The sequence below is a fragment of the Carcharhinus amblyrhynchos genome, chromosome 8 (genome assembly GCF_965287045.1).
Source record: "Carcharhinus amblyrhynchos chromosome 8, sCarAmb.v2.hapA, whole genome shotgun sequence".
Classification (NCBI taxonomy): domain Eukaryota; kingdom Metazoa; phylum Chordata; class Chondrichthyes; order Carcharhiniformes; family Carcharhinidae; genus Carcharhinus; species Carcharhinus amblyrhynchos.
Window position 1 is genome coordinate 113,341,904 of NC_137331.1, and position 14,044 is coordinate 113,355,947.

Here is a 14,044-nt window from a genome sequence, read left to right on the forward strand (position 1 = left end):
AGTGTGAGGAAGATTAAAAAACTGTAAGCACTTAATGGGCATGGGTAAATATAGGCGCTATTGCAGAAAGGTCATCTTGTTGTTCTGAATGATTGTCAATAAAATTCACTTTGTTCACCCACATTGCTTCCACCCTATCTGTTGATGTCACCAAACTTAGGGAACCACCCACGCTCATCTGACACATTATCCTTGTGGAATGTGAAAATGGCAGTGCTATGCCCCTCCCATCCTCTTCCCAGCCCCCACTAAGGCAGAGCACTCCCTCAGCTGTGATAATGGACAGTAATCCAAAAAGGAGAACATGGGAAACGCTGCCTACATGCCAGCCTGTTATAAATGGTGCCAATGTGGGGACTGCTGAATATCCAGTGAGCGGGGAAGTCCTGGACAGCTGCTTGCTAATGACATGCTAATGTTTTAAAATTAGCATTCTGGAGTCTCGCGGCATGTTTCAGGCCACTCCACTGGCAAGGAGCTGGGAATGTTGGAACTTGGAAACTTGCCTGCATGAATCGCACTCTCTGGATTTTGAGCATGCACCACCATTCCTACATACAGAGAGTGCAATCTCAAAATCACCCCCAACGCGTCAAATCCTAGAACTGCCTCTCTAAGAGCGCTGTTGGAGTAGCTTCAACACATGTAATGCAGCAGTTCAAATGGTACACCAACACATTTGCAAGAGGAATTCAGCATGGGCAATATATATGGGCTTTGTCAGAGATGCCTGCAGTCCATGAATGAATAAAAAAAATTCAACTTTGTTCTGATACACTTGTCCCAAAAGGTCTTAACTCTTATTTCTCATGTTGTTACAATATTAAATCAGCTGTACTATCTATGCAAAATCTTTTGGTTATGGATGGTGATTATTAATATTTTCAAATGATTGGTCATTGACTGTACTGCACCTCATGTGCATGGGTTGGGCATGTTGAGTAGGTCACCTGCCCATCCTTTGGCCAAATAATGTTGCACCATTTGTAGGGTTGATGGCAGTGATGTGAACAATCAGTATGCCAAAACATGATTCACCAACTAACTGTTTTGACAAGGACAAAAGTACATGATATTCATCATGCTGAAGCTGAGCTGAATTAAAATATTCAAATGTTAAAATTAAGGTAGATAGTAGACAACCAACATTGCATCTAAGTTAAGATAAAAGCAAAATGCTGCAGATGTTGGAATCTGAAACAAAAACAGAAAATGCTGGAAAATCACAGCAGGATCTGACAACATCTATGGAGAGAGAATAAAGCCAATGTTTCGAGTCTGGAGTCACAGCTCCGACAAAGGGTCATTCAGACTCAAGACATTGTCTCTATTTGCTCTTCTCAGGTGCTATCAGATCTGCTGAGATTTTCCATCATTTTCTGCTTTTGCCATGCATCTAACTTAATAAGGGGTTGAGATGCTGAATCATCTACTGTAATATCAGCCTTGCTGGCTGGCCAGCTGGCTTGTGATGCATGACCTACCAGTTCCTTCTTTATCACTAGACTGTCACCCATTTCCTCTCTCCCTGCAAAGCCTTTAATCCGCAGGGTGACCACATTCTGTTCAGACTGCTCAAAGTTTTGAACATCCATGTTAAATCTCCTCTTAACCTGCTCCCATAAAATTTCAGACAGGTCTGGTGTGGACAGGTTGGCAATAGGCAGGCTGCCTGCTGGATTTAACAAATCCCTCCAGTTTCAAACCTGCTAGCAGTGGTGGTGGTGGTGGTGGTGGTGGTGGTAGTGGTGGTGGAGGGGGGGGGAGGCGCAGGCGAAGTGATTCCAGCCCCTCATATCGAGAAATATCAAACCAAGTACTCGGTCCTGATGTTTTTTTGAGTTAGGTCTCCATTATTGCCATTACTTCTATGTAGATATCTGTACCTGCAGCTCAGGAACCTTAATTGCTATAATTCGGAGCTTTTAGATACATGTCCAATAAACCCAAATTAGACCTCATTGTATTCTCTCTTACTCTGATTTATACCTTTCTATTTCCAACTCAAGTTCTATCACTCTCAAGGTCTGTGTATATTGGTTTTCTTCTGTAATATTACCTCCTAATTCCCACACCACTGGAAACTTAGATCTACCACTCCCAAAAAACACCAGCAAATTGCCTCAAAAGGACAATGACCCCAGCTCTGTACAGGTGCAACTTGTCTGCCCTACGTAAGAACTAGGAGCTGGAATAGGCAGTTCAGCCCCACAAGCCTGCACATCTTCCCCAGCCCCAACACTCCAGGAATCTAAAGCCCTTCCTCCTGCACAATCCCTCCATTGAGACATTCATCTACTCTATCATCCTATTGCGAAATTCACTTGTACATGCTCCTGTGAGTAATTCGGAGATTATTTCATTTGAGGTATTTTTTCTTCCTAGATCCCTAAGCCCTGCCTGCAAGACTTCATCCCTCTTTCTTTCATTGTCATTGGTACCAATAAGGACCACTGGCTGCTCAACCCCTCTCAGAATTTCTGTTGCTGCTCAATGACATCCTTGTTCTTGGTATCAGGAAGGCAACATACAATCCTGGTTTCACTTCTGTGGATGCAGAAAAAAGCCTGTCTATTCTTTCAACTATCAAATCCTCTATCGCTATTGCTTTTCCAGTTTTCCCTCTTATCCTTTGTACATCTAAGCCAGCCATGGAACCATGGATAAGGCTATGACTGCACACTATGTGAGTCCACTCTCATCAGTGTTCAGAGCAAAGTACTGGTTGGAAAATGAGACGCAGTCAGGAGATTACTGCATGACCTATCAGTTCCTTCTTTATCGCCAGACTGTCACCCATTTTCCCTCTCCCTATAAAGCCTTTAAACTGCAGGGTGGCCACATCCACAAAAGTGCAATCTGTGAAAGTCTCAACCTCAGTACATATACCGCAGTGATGCCAGCTGCTGTTCAAGCTTCAAAACCTTAAGTTCAAGCTGCAGCAGCTAATAACACTTCCTGTACATGTGGTTATTCAGGAGATGAGAAGCATCTTATAGTTCCTACATGAATTGGCAAAGACTGTAACAGTGCAACTCATAAAGAAGCAGGGTATCCCTGACAGCAACTTCAGATTTCTGTACAAATGTCAGATGTCACTGTCAATTTAAGCCAGTGAGTGTTGTTTGTACAGCAAAATCTGGGTCATTATTACTGTAATGTCAGTCTTGTTGGCTGGCCAGCTGGTTTGTGATGCCAACATGCCATCACCAACAATGTGGGTGCAATTCCTATAGCAACTGAGGCTATACATGAGGGCCGCCTTTTGAACCTCACCTCTTGCCTGAGGTGTGGTGATCCTCAGATTAAATCACCATCAGTCAACTTTCCCCCCTTATAGGGAGTGCAGTCTATGTCCATCTGGGACTATGGTAACTTTACATTTACCCTAATATCACAAACTATCAAATATAAATAAAATGAATGATCCTGTTTTAGGCCTTTTTATAAATATATAAATTTCCATAAATGAATTTTGGAAACTGAAAAGGAGAATTATTTCTCAAACCAACCCATTTATTCTGTTCCGAAACCTGACCTGTAATTAATGAACATTAAAAAGTGAGAAATCCAAGAGCTTTATTAACCTAAAGGAAGATCAGGCAGGATTGTTAAGTCTGTGATAATAAAAGGCAATGAGTAAGGTACTGATTTATCATTTTTAATCCTGAAGGCAATTTTTGTATTCTTACTGTCCCACTTACAATGCAATATGGACACCAGGGAAAGAAAGTTTTACTCAAAAAACCTGACTTAATTTACAACTGTGTCTTTGAATGGTTGACCAGCATTACCTCTACCTGATATTGAAATAGACTGGTTATCACACCCATTGCTGGATAGTGATGTAATTTTACGGACATTGGGTAAGGCATCACTAACTCTACTGAGTCCACAGCCAGAATTTTCCATCCACCCCCCAAAACTACCATTGTTGCTGCCCACACTAGGAAAACCTTCAGGAAGTATGAATACATCCTGATTCAGCTCCCCAATTTCACTGCCCCTCATCCCAATCCTACGGGGATTGCTATGGGTCAGAAAATGTCTTCCACACTTCCAAGTCAGGGTCTGAAATTGGACTGGTACAAAAATTTACTCCAATATCTCAAATACGGGCAGAATCTTGAGCCTAGTCCCACGTGCGAAATGGTGGCAGGGGCTCAAGATCGTTAGCAAGACAGCGATTTCCAATTTTTGCTGGCCTCACCATCAATGTGATCAGGTTCTCGCCCAGATAGGCGAGAACCTGATTTGCTGGGTAACAACCTGATTTACATTCTTTTTAATAAATTTAAATATAATTAACCATCTCCCAAGCTAATTCTTCTTCCCCTTATTAGATTTTCATATTTTACCAACATGATGTCACACAGATGTGAACAAGTCTCCCCCCTCCACCTCCAGTCATTTTTTTGGCAGTTAAAGTGACATGATCCAGAGAGAAAACTGGTCAGTGGAGCTGAGAGTTCCACACCAGTTTTCTCATCAGAACTAACACTCTGCCAAACATTCTCACAAGATTCTGAACCAGTTCACCAGGTTAGTACCCTGATGTTGAAGGGAAAATGTAACCCTGTCCACTGAGACTTTAAATTTCAACAATTTTAACACAAAATGGTAAGAAGCTGTAATATTTCACATTCATATTCAAATCTTAAGTAATTAAATGATGGCTAAAAAATGCATATATTTCAGTTTTAATATGTGGCATATATATACACAACAATAATGTATTTCATATGCTTGTTTATTGCAACAGACCAAAAAGATCAGAGCCAGAATTGAGATTATGACGAATAATGATCAAAAGATATTCAGGTCTATTAAGTGATTTGTCAATACAATGGGGATTATTTCTTACCTATAGATAGTGCTTTCTTGTTTGCTGGTAACAGCTTTTAAATCAGTAAGCTCCAGAAAACGATCATGGAAATAATGTAGATGTAATACACAGACCAACAAGAAAGATGTGGGGATGAAAATGCTGGTAAACAGATCTGTGATGCTGAATTGTTCTAATCCAAGGTCCTTCAATCTTTAACAAAAATAAATAATATAATGCATAAGGTTTTAAAAGAAACATGTAACATATTCTGATCAAAATAAACTAAGCTTTTTTTTCCAAATGTGAAATACAGAGCTAGTTTAATACTGAACATCAAAAGATGCAGGTTAACGCGAATAGATAGCAATAATTTCACTTATTTTGTCCTGTTTCAATTGAATCATAATCTAATGCACCTATTCTACACCAACTGTATGTGAAGTGTATTCAATTTGACACTTTGATTATTAACCATTATTTGTTCTTTACAGGTTAATTATTTTAAAAATAAATCACTCTCAGGATGTGGATGCTACTTGCAAGGCCGACATTTATTACATATTCCTAGTTGCCCTGAGAAGGTATGGTGAACTTTCTTATCCCTTGCATATTACTAAATATGTAATGTGCAGTTCTACTCATTTCAATGAAGTTGTGCACTTAGCTTATCCATTTTAATGTCTTTCTGAAATTAGCAGGCATTTGAGATTAAATAAAACATTATTTTGGTCTGTCTTACACAACACTTTTTATGACATTTTTGATTACTCACTTTTCAATATCCATTCCTGTCATGTTTTGCCACAGATTCGGGAATGACTCAAACTGATAGGTGTACACAAGGACCAAGACCAGCATTGTATAGGAAACAACAATAATCCAAAAATACTTCAGGATCCGCCGCCACCAGTCATAATGAACCTGAAAAATAAGCCTCCATAAATATGAACAGCCAAGGAAGATATAACATAGCTAATAATGACATCTGATTTCAGGAGTTATTTTCAGGAAGACAGGACTGGTGTTTTATAAGGTAGAAAGCAGGGGGAAGACCTGATAGAAGCACATAGATCACCCCTGTAGGGAAAACGCCATAGAGGCAAATGTCTCTATGAATGTGCCACTGTCTGCATCCTTCACACTGGCCTGTGGATGGCAAACTCTGCCCTCCAAAAACTCAAGAGCCAGTAAGCTGGATGATGAAGGATTTGGCTCTAACATGGACTCAGAAGCGAAGGACTCCCAGTCAGAGGCTGCACCGAGGACCAGCTGCCTGTAGTGGATTTTCGACACTCTTCGTGGAAGAGTTTAATGTTTATTTATTGTTGTCACAAGTAGGCTTACACCAACACTGCAATGAAGTAACTGTAAAAATCCCCTAGCCACCGCTCTCGGCGCCTGTTCGGGTACACTGAGGGAGAATTTAGCATGGCCAATGCACCTAACTAGAATGCCTTTCGGACAGTGGAAGGAAACCACAGAATCCGGAGGAAACCTATGCAGACACAGGGAGAACATGCAAATGCCAGTCAGACAGTGACCCAAGCTGAGAATCGAGCCCGGAGTTCTGGCACTGTGAGGCAGCAGTGCTAACCACTGTGCAATCATGCTGCCCTGCGACCTATCCACTATACGCCTCCTGACCAGACCCTACAAAGAGATGGGAGCACGGGGGAACGTTCAGACTCGGGGGTCAGTGGGGGGTGGTGGATCACTGATTGATCTCCCTGTGGGGCTCACTGAGTATAAGTTCCTCTGGTGGAACTCATAGTTCACAGTGGAAGACACAAATAACATGTCAAAAATTGATGACAGGAAGGCTATGGCGGCTGAGAACCTAGAAACTATCATAATCATCACAAAAGAGGTAGTGTTGGGCAAGTTAACGGGGCTAAAGGTAGACAAGTCTCCTGGTCCTGATGGAATGCATCCCAGGGTCCTAAAAAAGATGGCGGGAGAAATAACAAATGCACTAGTGGTAATTTATCAAAATTTGCTGGACTCTGGGACGGTTTAAAAAAAAAGGAGATCTACAAAAGGCAGGTAACGAGAAGTCAGTTAGCTTAACATCTGTAGTAGGGAAAATGCTTGTATCTATCATTAAGGAAGAAATCAGTAAGGCGTTTGACAAAGTCCCTCACGGTAGGCTGGTAGAAAAGGTTAAGGCACATGGGTTACAGGGACAGGTATCTAGATGGATTGAAAACTGGCTAGGCAACAGGAGACAGAGACTAGTAGTTTCTAGCTGGAGGTCTGTCACCAGTGGTGTGCCGCAGGGCTCAGTACTGGGACCTCTTCTCTTCGTAATATATATAAATGACTTGGAAGAGGGCATACGTGGTGTGATCAGCAAGTTTACAGATGACACCAAGATGGCAGGATTGGCGGATAGTGAGGAGAATTGTCAGGTGACACAGCAGGATATAGATAGGATGGTATACTGGGCAGATAGATGGCAGATGGAATTTAATCCTGACAAATGCGAGGTGATGCATTTTGGAAGGAATAATGCAGGGAGGAGTTACATGATAAAAGGTAGACCAATTAAGAGTATAGAAATGCAGAGGGACCTGGGAGTGCAAGTGCACAAGTCTCTGAAGGTGGCAACCCAGGTGGAGAAGGTTGCAAAGAAATCTTATGGAGTGCTAGCCTTTATAGGAAGGGGTATAGAGTATAAGAGCTGGCGTCTAATGCTTCAGTTGTACAGAACGTTGGTTAGACCGCATTTGGAATATTGTGTCCAGTTCTGGTCACCTTACTACCGGAAGGACGTGGAGACCCTGGAGCGAGTGCAGAGGAGGTTTACCAGGATGCTGCCTGGTATGGAAGGACTGGGTTATGAGGAAAGATTGGGTAAACTGGGGCTCTTCTCCTTAGAAAGAGAGAGATTAAGGGGGGATGTGATAGAGGTGTATAAAATAATGAAGGGTATAGATAGAGTCAACAGTGGCAGGCTTTTTCCTAGATTGGAGACAAATATTACGAGGGGTCACGAGCTAAGGGTGAGGGGGGAGAAGTATAATTTGGATACGAGAGGGAGGTTTGTCACACAGAGGGTCATGGGGGTATGGAATGCACTACCAAGTAAGGTGGTGGAGGCAGGCACGCTGGACTTGTTTAAGGTTTACTTAGATAGGAACATGAGTGAAACAGGGATGGAGGGTTATAGGAGATGGTTTTAAAAAGGGTCAGAGCCTCGGGATGATACTGGAAATCTAATACTACATGTGTTGATGTTTTGTCTCTTAATCTGCAGGTGTGTCGGTCCACCTTGTCTAATGAGGGGCATGCACGCAGTGGGTCGTGTGTGGGCTGCTCTTGGATGTATCAAGAGTGGCCTAGTACTTCGCGTCATTGTGTGTGCTTAAACCTGGACCAGCAGATGGGCACCACAACAGCTCAGTGACTATCACTGCTAGCTGTGCAGATACATGCATTTGGGCCAGTGTCTGTGGGAGTTTGTGCATTCTCCCTGTGGTTGCGTGGGTTTCCTCCGGGTGCTCCGGTTTCCTCCCACACCCCAAAGATGTGTTCTTAGGCTGATTGGTGTACCAAATTGTCCCTACACTATTCTCCCCTGAATCTGGTTACAATAGAGGTACCATTCGCATACACACAGGGCAAGGTAAGTGCAGGAAAATGCTTTGTTGAGATGGCGGCGCGGGCTCGTTGGGCCGAAGGACCTGTTTCCCGTGCTGGGTTGTTCTTTGTTCTTTAAATTGTCCTACTGGTAAGATGCAGCATGAGTTCATGAAGGGCAGGTCATGTTTGACTAATTTGGTGGAATTCTTTGAGAACATTACATGTGTAGTGGACAATGGGGAACCTGTGAATTTCCAGAAGGCATTTGACAAGGTGCTGCACCAAAGACTGTTACATAAGATAAAGGTGCACAGTGTTACATGTAATGGATAGCAGATTGGTTAACTAACAGAAAGCAAAGAGTCAGGGTAAATGGGTGCTTTTCTGTTGGCGATCAGTGACTAGTGGTGTGCCTCAGGGATCGGTGTTGAGACCACAATTGTTTACGATTTACATAGATGATTTGGAGTTGGGGATCAACTCCATTCGCTAGACTCTGGGGAAGTGCCAGAGGATTGGAAAACAACTAATGTTATGCCGCTGTTTAAAAAAGGTAGCAGACAAAAGGCAGGAAATTATAGGCTGGTTAGCCTAACGTCCATAGTTGGAAAAATGCTAGAATCCATCAAAGAAGAAAAAGCAAGACACCTAGAAAAGAACGGTTTGATCAAGCAGACGCAGCACGGATTTGTTAAGGAGAAGTTGTGTTTAACAAATTTATTGGATTTCTATGAAGATGTGACTAGTGCAGTAGACAGAGGGGAACCAGTGGACGTGGTGTTTTTAGATTTTCAGAAGGCGTTTGATAAGGTGCCTCACAAAAGGTTGCTGCAGAAGGTTAGGGTGCACGGAGTTGGGGGTAAAGCATTAGCGTGGATTGAGGATTGTTATCTAACAGGAAGCAGAGAGTTGGAATCAATGGGTGCTTTTCTGGTTGGCAGTTGGTGACTAGTGGAGTGCCGCAGGGGTCGGTGCTGGGGCCTCAACTGTTTATCATTTACATAGACGATCTGGAGGAGGGGGCTGAGTGTAGGGTAACAAAATTTGCTGACGACCGGAAGATGAGTGGAAAAGCGAATTGCGTGGAAGGCGCGGAAAGTCTGCAGAAAGATCTGGATAGACTGAGTGAGCGGGCGAGGACCTGGCAGACGGAGTATAACATTAACAAATGTGAGGTTATCCACTTTGGTAGAAATAATAGTAGGAGGGATTATTATTTGAAGGGTGAAAAGCTGCAGCATGCTACGGTGCAGAGGGACCTGGGGGTCCTTGTGCACGAATCGCAAAAACTCAGTCTGCAGGTGCAGCAGGTGATCAAGAAGACGAATAGAATGTTGGCCTTTATCGCGAGGGGGTAGAATATAAAAGCAGGGAGGTCTTGCTGCAACTGTACAAGCCACTGGTGAGGCTGCAACTGGAGTACTGTGTGCAGTTTTGGTCCCCTTATTTGTGAAAGTATATATTGGCCTTGGAGGGAATACAGAGAAAGTTCACCAGGCTGATACTGGAGATGAGGGGGTTAGCTTATGAAGAGAGATTGAGTAGACAGGGCCTGTACTCGATAGAGTTTAGAAAGCTGAGGGGGGATCTCATAGAGACTTACAAGATAATGAAGGGGCTAGGTAGGGTAGAAGTAGAGAGATTCTTTCCGCTTAGAAAGGAAAACAAAATTAGAGGGCACAGCCTCAAAATAAGGGGGGGGGGTGTCAATTTAGAACGGAGTTGAGGAGGAACTTCTTCACTCAAAGGGTGGTGAATCTCTGGAATTCTCTGCCCATTGAAATGGTGGAGGCTACCCCTTTGAATATATTTAAGCCACGGGTAGATAGATTTCTGATAGACAAGGGAGTTAAGGGTTATGGGGAGAAAGCAGGAAAGTGGAACAGATCCACTTCAGATCAGCCATGATCTTATTGAATGGCGGGGCAGACTCGAAGGGCTAGATGGCCTACTCCTGCTCCTATTTCTTACGTTCTTATTATGTACCAAGTGTAGTGCGTCAAAATTCGCAGATAGCACTAAGATGGCTGGAAGAGCAAAGTGTGCAAAGGAAGTTGAAAATCTGCAAGGGATATTGATAATCCAAGTGAGTGGGCGAGGGTCCAGTAGATGGAGTACAATGTTGGTAAATGTGAGATCATCCATTTTGTAGGAATAATAGCAAAATGGACTATTATTTAAATGGTGAAAAAGTTGCAACATGCTGCTGTGCAGAGGAACCTGGGTATCCTTATGCAGGAATCTCAAGGAGTTAGTTTGCAGGTGCAGCAGGTAATTAAGGCAGCAAATAGAATTTTGTCTTTCATTGCTAGAGGGGTAGAGTTTAAAAGCAGCAAGATTATGTGGCAGCTGTATAAGGTGCTGGTGAGGCCACACCTGGTGTACTGTGTACAGTTTTGGTCTCCCTACTTGAGAAAGAATATACTGACACTGGCGTGGGTGCAGAGGAGATTTACTAGGTTGATTCTGGAGTTGAGAGGGTTGGCTTATGAGGGGACACTGAGTCGACTGGGGCTATACTCATTGGAATTCAGAAGAATGAGGGGAGATCTTATAGAAACATAAACGATTATAAAGGGAATAGATAAGATAGAAGGAGGGAAGTTGTTTCCTCTCGTGGGTGAAACTAGAACTAGGGGGCATAGCCTCAAAATAAGGGGAAGCAGATTTTGTACTGAGTTGACAAGGAACCTCTCCACACAAAGGGTTGTGAATCTGTGGAATTCCCTGCCAGTGAAGCAGTTGAGGCTACCTCATTGAATGTTTTTAAGGCAAGGATAGATAAATTTTTGAACAGTAATGGAATTAAGGGTTATGGTGAACGGGCGAGTAAATGGAGCTAAGTCCACAAAAATATCAGCCATGATCTTATTGAATAGTGGAGAAGGCATGAGGGGCCAGAAGTCCAGTCCTGCTCCTAGTTCTTACGTTCTTATAGTAAATGGCAGTGGCCTGCCCAGTTGGAACTCATTACCCCAGGACTGGGTCTGCTGCACTGTAGTCCCAGGCCGGGACTAGAGTGTGTACCATTGTAGTTTATTACAGAATGCAATGTAAAACCACTATGTTCCTTTCCAGTCAGACTTCCTGAGTCATTACATTTGCGTATTGCCCAGTATATTATGGCAATGGAGTTGGATTAGGGGCTTTATATGGACAATATTGGCCTCAAAATGCCTAAGGGTGGGCAATCTAGTGAATGTTTTACATGTGTGATGGGGACTGGGTCAAGAGTGGGCAGGCTAGCCACCCTCTGCAGAAACATGCTTGGTGAGGGAAGCCATAAAATCCAGCCCCGATCTCTGAATCACATTCCTGGTGATTACAGATTTCTGCTGGAAATGCTAGTTAACAAAATAATTTGTAATGTCGCTTTTAAAAAAATATTCATTCATAGGGTGTGGATGTGGCTGACAAGACGAGCATTTATTGTCCATCCCTAATTGTCCTTTTATAATCACATCACGGACAAGAAAAAGCTAAACACTCTTTGCATTGGTGATGTTTTAAAATTTATTCAATCACGGGATGTGGGCTTCATTGGCAAAACCAACATTTGTCCTCTATTTCTAAATTTGCCCTTGAACTGCATGTCTTGCTCAGCCAATTCAGAGGGCAGAGAGTCAATTACATTGATGTTGCTTTGGGGTACCATGTGGGCTTGATGAGGATGGCTGATTTACTTCTCTAAAGGACACCAGTGAACTAGATGGGTTTTTTATTTAATGACAATTGGTGGTACTTTCATGTTCACCATTATTGACACTAGTTTTCAATTCAGATCTATGAATTGAATTAAAATTCAATGTGCTACAGCGGTGGGATTTGAACACCTGAACCTAGAGCATTAACCTGGGCCTCCAGATTTTTGGTCCAATGATATTACCACCATCTCCCTTTAAAATATGTGAAATGTAATAATAATAAAATAAATATAACAATAGTACTGTACATATTACAATGCATTAAATACCATGGGGCAATCTTATGAAAAACATTCCAATTCCAGGACGAGCACAAAAACAGGAGCGTTTCGGATCCGTTTTTGCAGGTAGTCCAAATCTGGGCTGGGATTCTCCCAAAAGAAATCTAGGTGCCATATTTATGTAAAAACTGGAGTAAATCCGGCTGGTTCTTTTAGCGGGACTTTCAAAACAAATCTCCCACACTCTGTGCATCACAGAGTGCCCTAGCGTGAATCTTGATTTAAAAAAAATCTCTGGCTGGGATGCATTCCCACTGGAGAGGCCATCAGCATAGCACTGAGTGGACCATTGCTCATGTGCCAATCTGTCATTGCAGAGATTGGAGCATGCACAGTAGCCCTGCACTGCCGGCTTCCTGATCGCTGGCCAGCCCCGCGACACTACATCCTGGCCCCTCTGATCTGTACACCTCCTGATCGCTGGTCTTCCAACGTCTCCAAGCCAACCCCAACACCCCCATCACCCCCCCATCCTTCTCCAAAGTCCTGATCTCATCCCACCACCGCACCCCTCCCCCCCGCCACACATACAGCACTCCTGACTCTGCAACCCACACAGCCCCAACTGTCCCAGCAGGGCAACCCCCACCCCACCCCATCTGGCACTCTGATGGCCAGCATCGATCAGCCCTCTGTCACTGATCCCGACTACAGAATGGCAGCGTGACCACCCATTGATCTCACTCCCTTTGGCCCTGCCCTCTTTGACCCCACCCCAATGCTCCTCCTGGGCATTGCCACTTTCCCCTTGGGCAGTGCCAAACAGCCCAGAGGGCGCCTGCAATATCCTTTGGTGGGGGGGAGGGGGATGTGCAGGGACCGTGAAATGGGCTGGGAGAATCACCCCCTGGTATCTTATGCACTCAGTGCATAAAACAATCCTAAAAACTGATTTCCACCTGGGAGTGGGCAAGGCTTAAATCACTGGAAAGTTGGCTGATAGCATCGAAAGGGGTAATTGCACATGTGCAGGTCCCTGTGTTATAAGCAACAGAGAGAGTTCTGATACAGCCATTGCTGCTCTCAGCTGGTCTCTATGGCCTAGAGCATGCCTGCCCCCAACCACTGCAGGGGCCCACATCCTATCCCCAACTACCGCAGGGGCCCACATCCTATCCCCACCCCCTCCTCCCGGCCACACCGATTGACCCCTCCCCCTTCATCCCAGTTAAACCGATCGACCCCCACAACCCACATTACCCTCCCCAACCGAACGCTATGTAAAGTGGCAGTAGTGCACTCCTCCCTCCCCTCCCCCCACTGATCACAACTGCAGAGTGTGTAGTGGCTCCCCCCGCCGATTGGCCCGTTCCCGGGTCTGGCCCTATTTTCCCAGTAGGCTCTACCTCCTCATGCCCCATCCACTTGGCACTGCCTGGTACTCAAAGGGCAATGCCAGGGTGCCCAGCAGGCAATGCCAGGGTGCCTGTGCCATGATGCCATGCAGTTTGCTGAGGACCTGCTTTGATTCTCCCCAATGAGGCCACACAGGCAAGTGTGCCGACCGAGTCTCGGGCTCGCTTATTTCATTTAAATGATATTTAAATATAATTTAAATAATTTATTCAGTCTTGCGCCAGAAAATAGCATGAAGCTGATCACGCCGGATATCCAGTGCTTGTAAGGTCACAAGAGGTGAGAAATCGGGT

At 44.0% G+C, this 14,044-nt stretch overlaps 1 protein-coding gene across 1 annotated transcript in view; it reads right to left on the reverse strand.

Annotated features, from left to right (window-relative positions):
- LOC145346843 (piezo-type mechanosensitive ion channel component 2-like) overlaps positions 1-14,044 on the reverse strand; it is an 895,380-nt gene that overhangs the window by 287,835 nt on the left and 593,501 nt on the right. Inside the window, exons 16-17 of the mRNA XM_080194667.1 lie at positions 5,601-5,749; positions 4,865-5,038 (exon numbers count right to left, since the gene is read on the reverse strand). Of these exons, the coding sequence (XP_080050793.1) occupies positions 4,865-5,038; positions 5,601-5,749 (323 nt within the window). The remainder of the gene's footprint in view (positions 1-4,864; positions 5,039-5,600; positions 5,750-14,044) is intronic.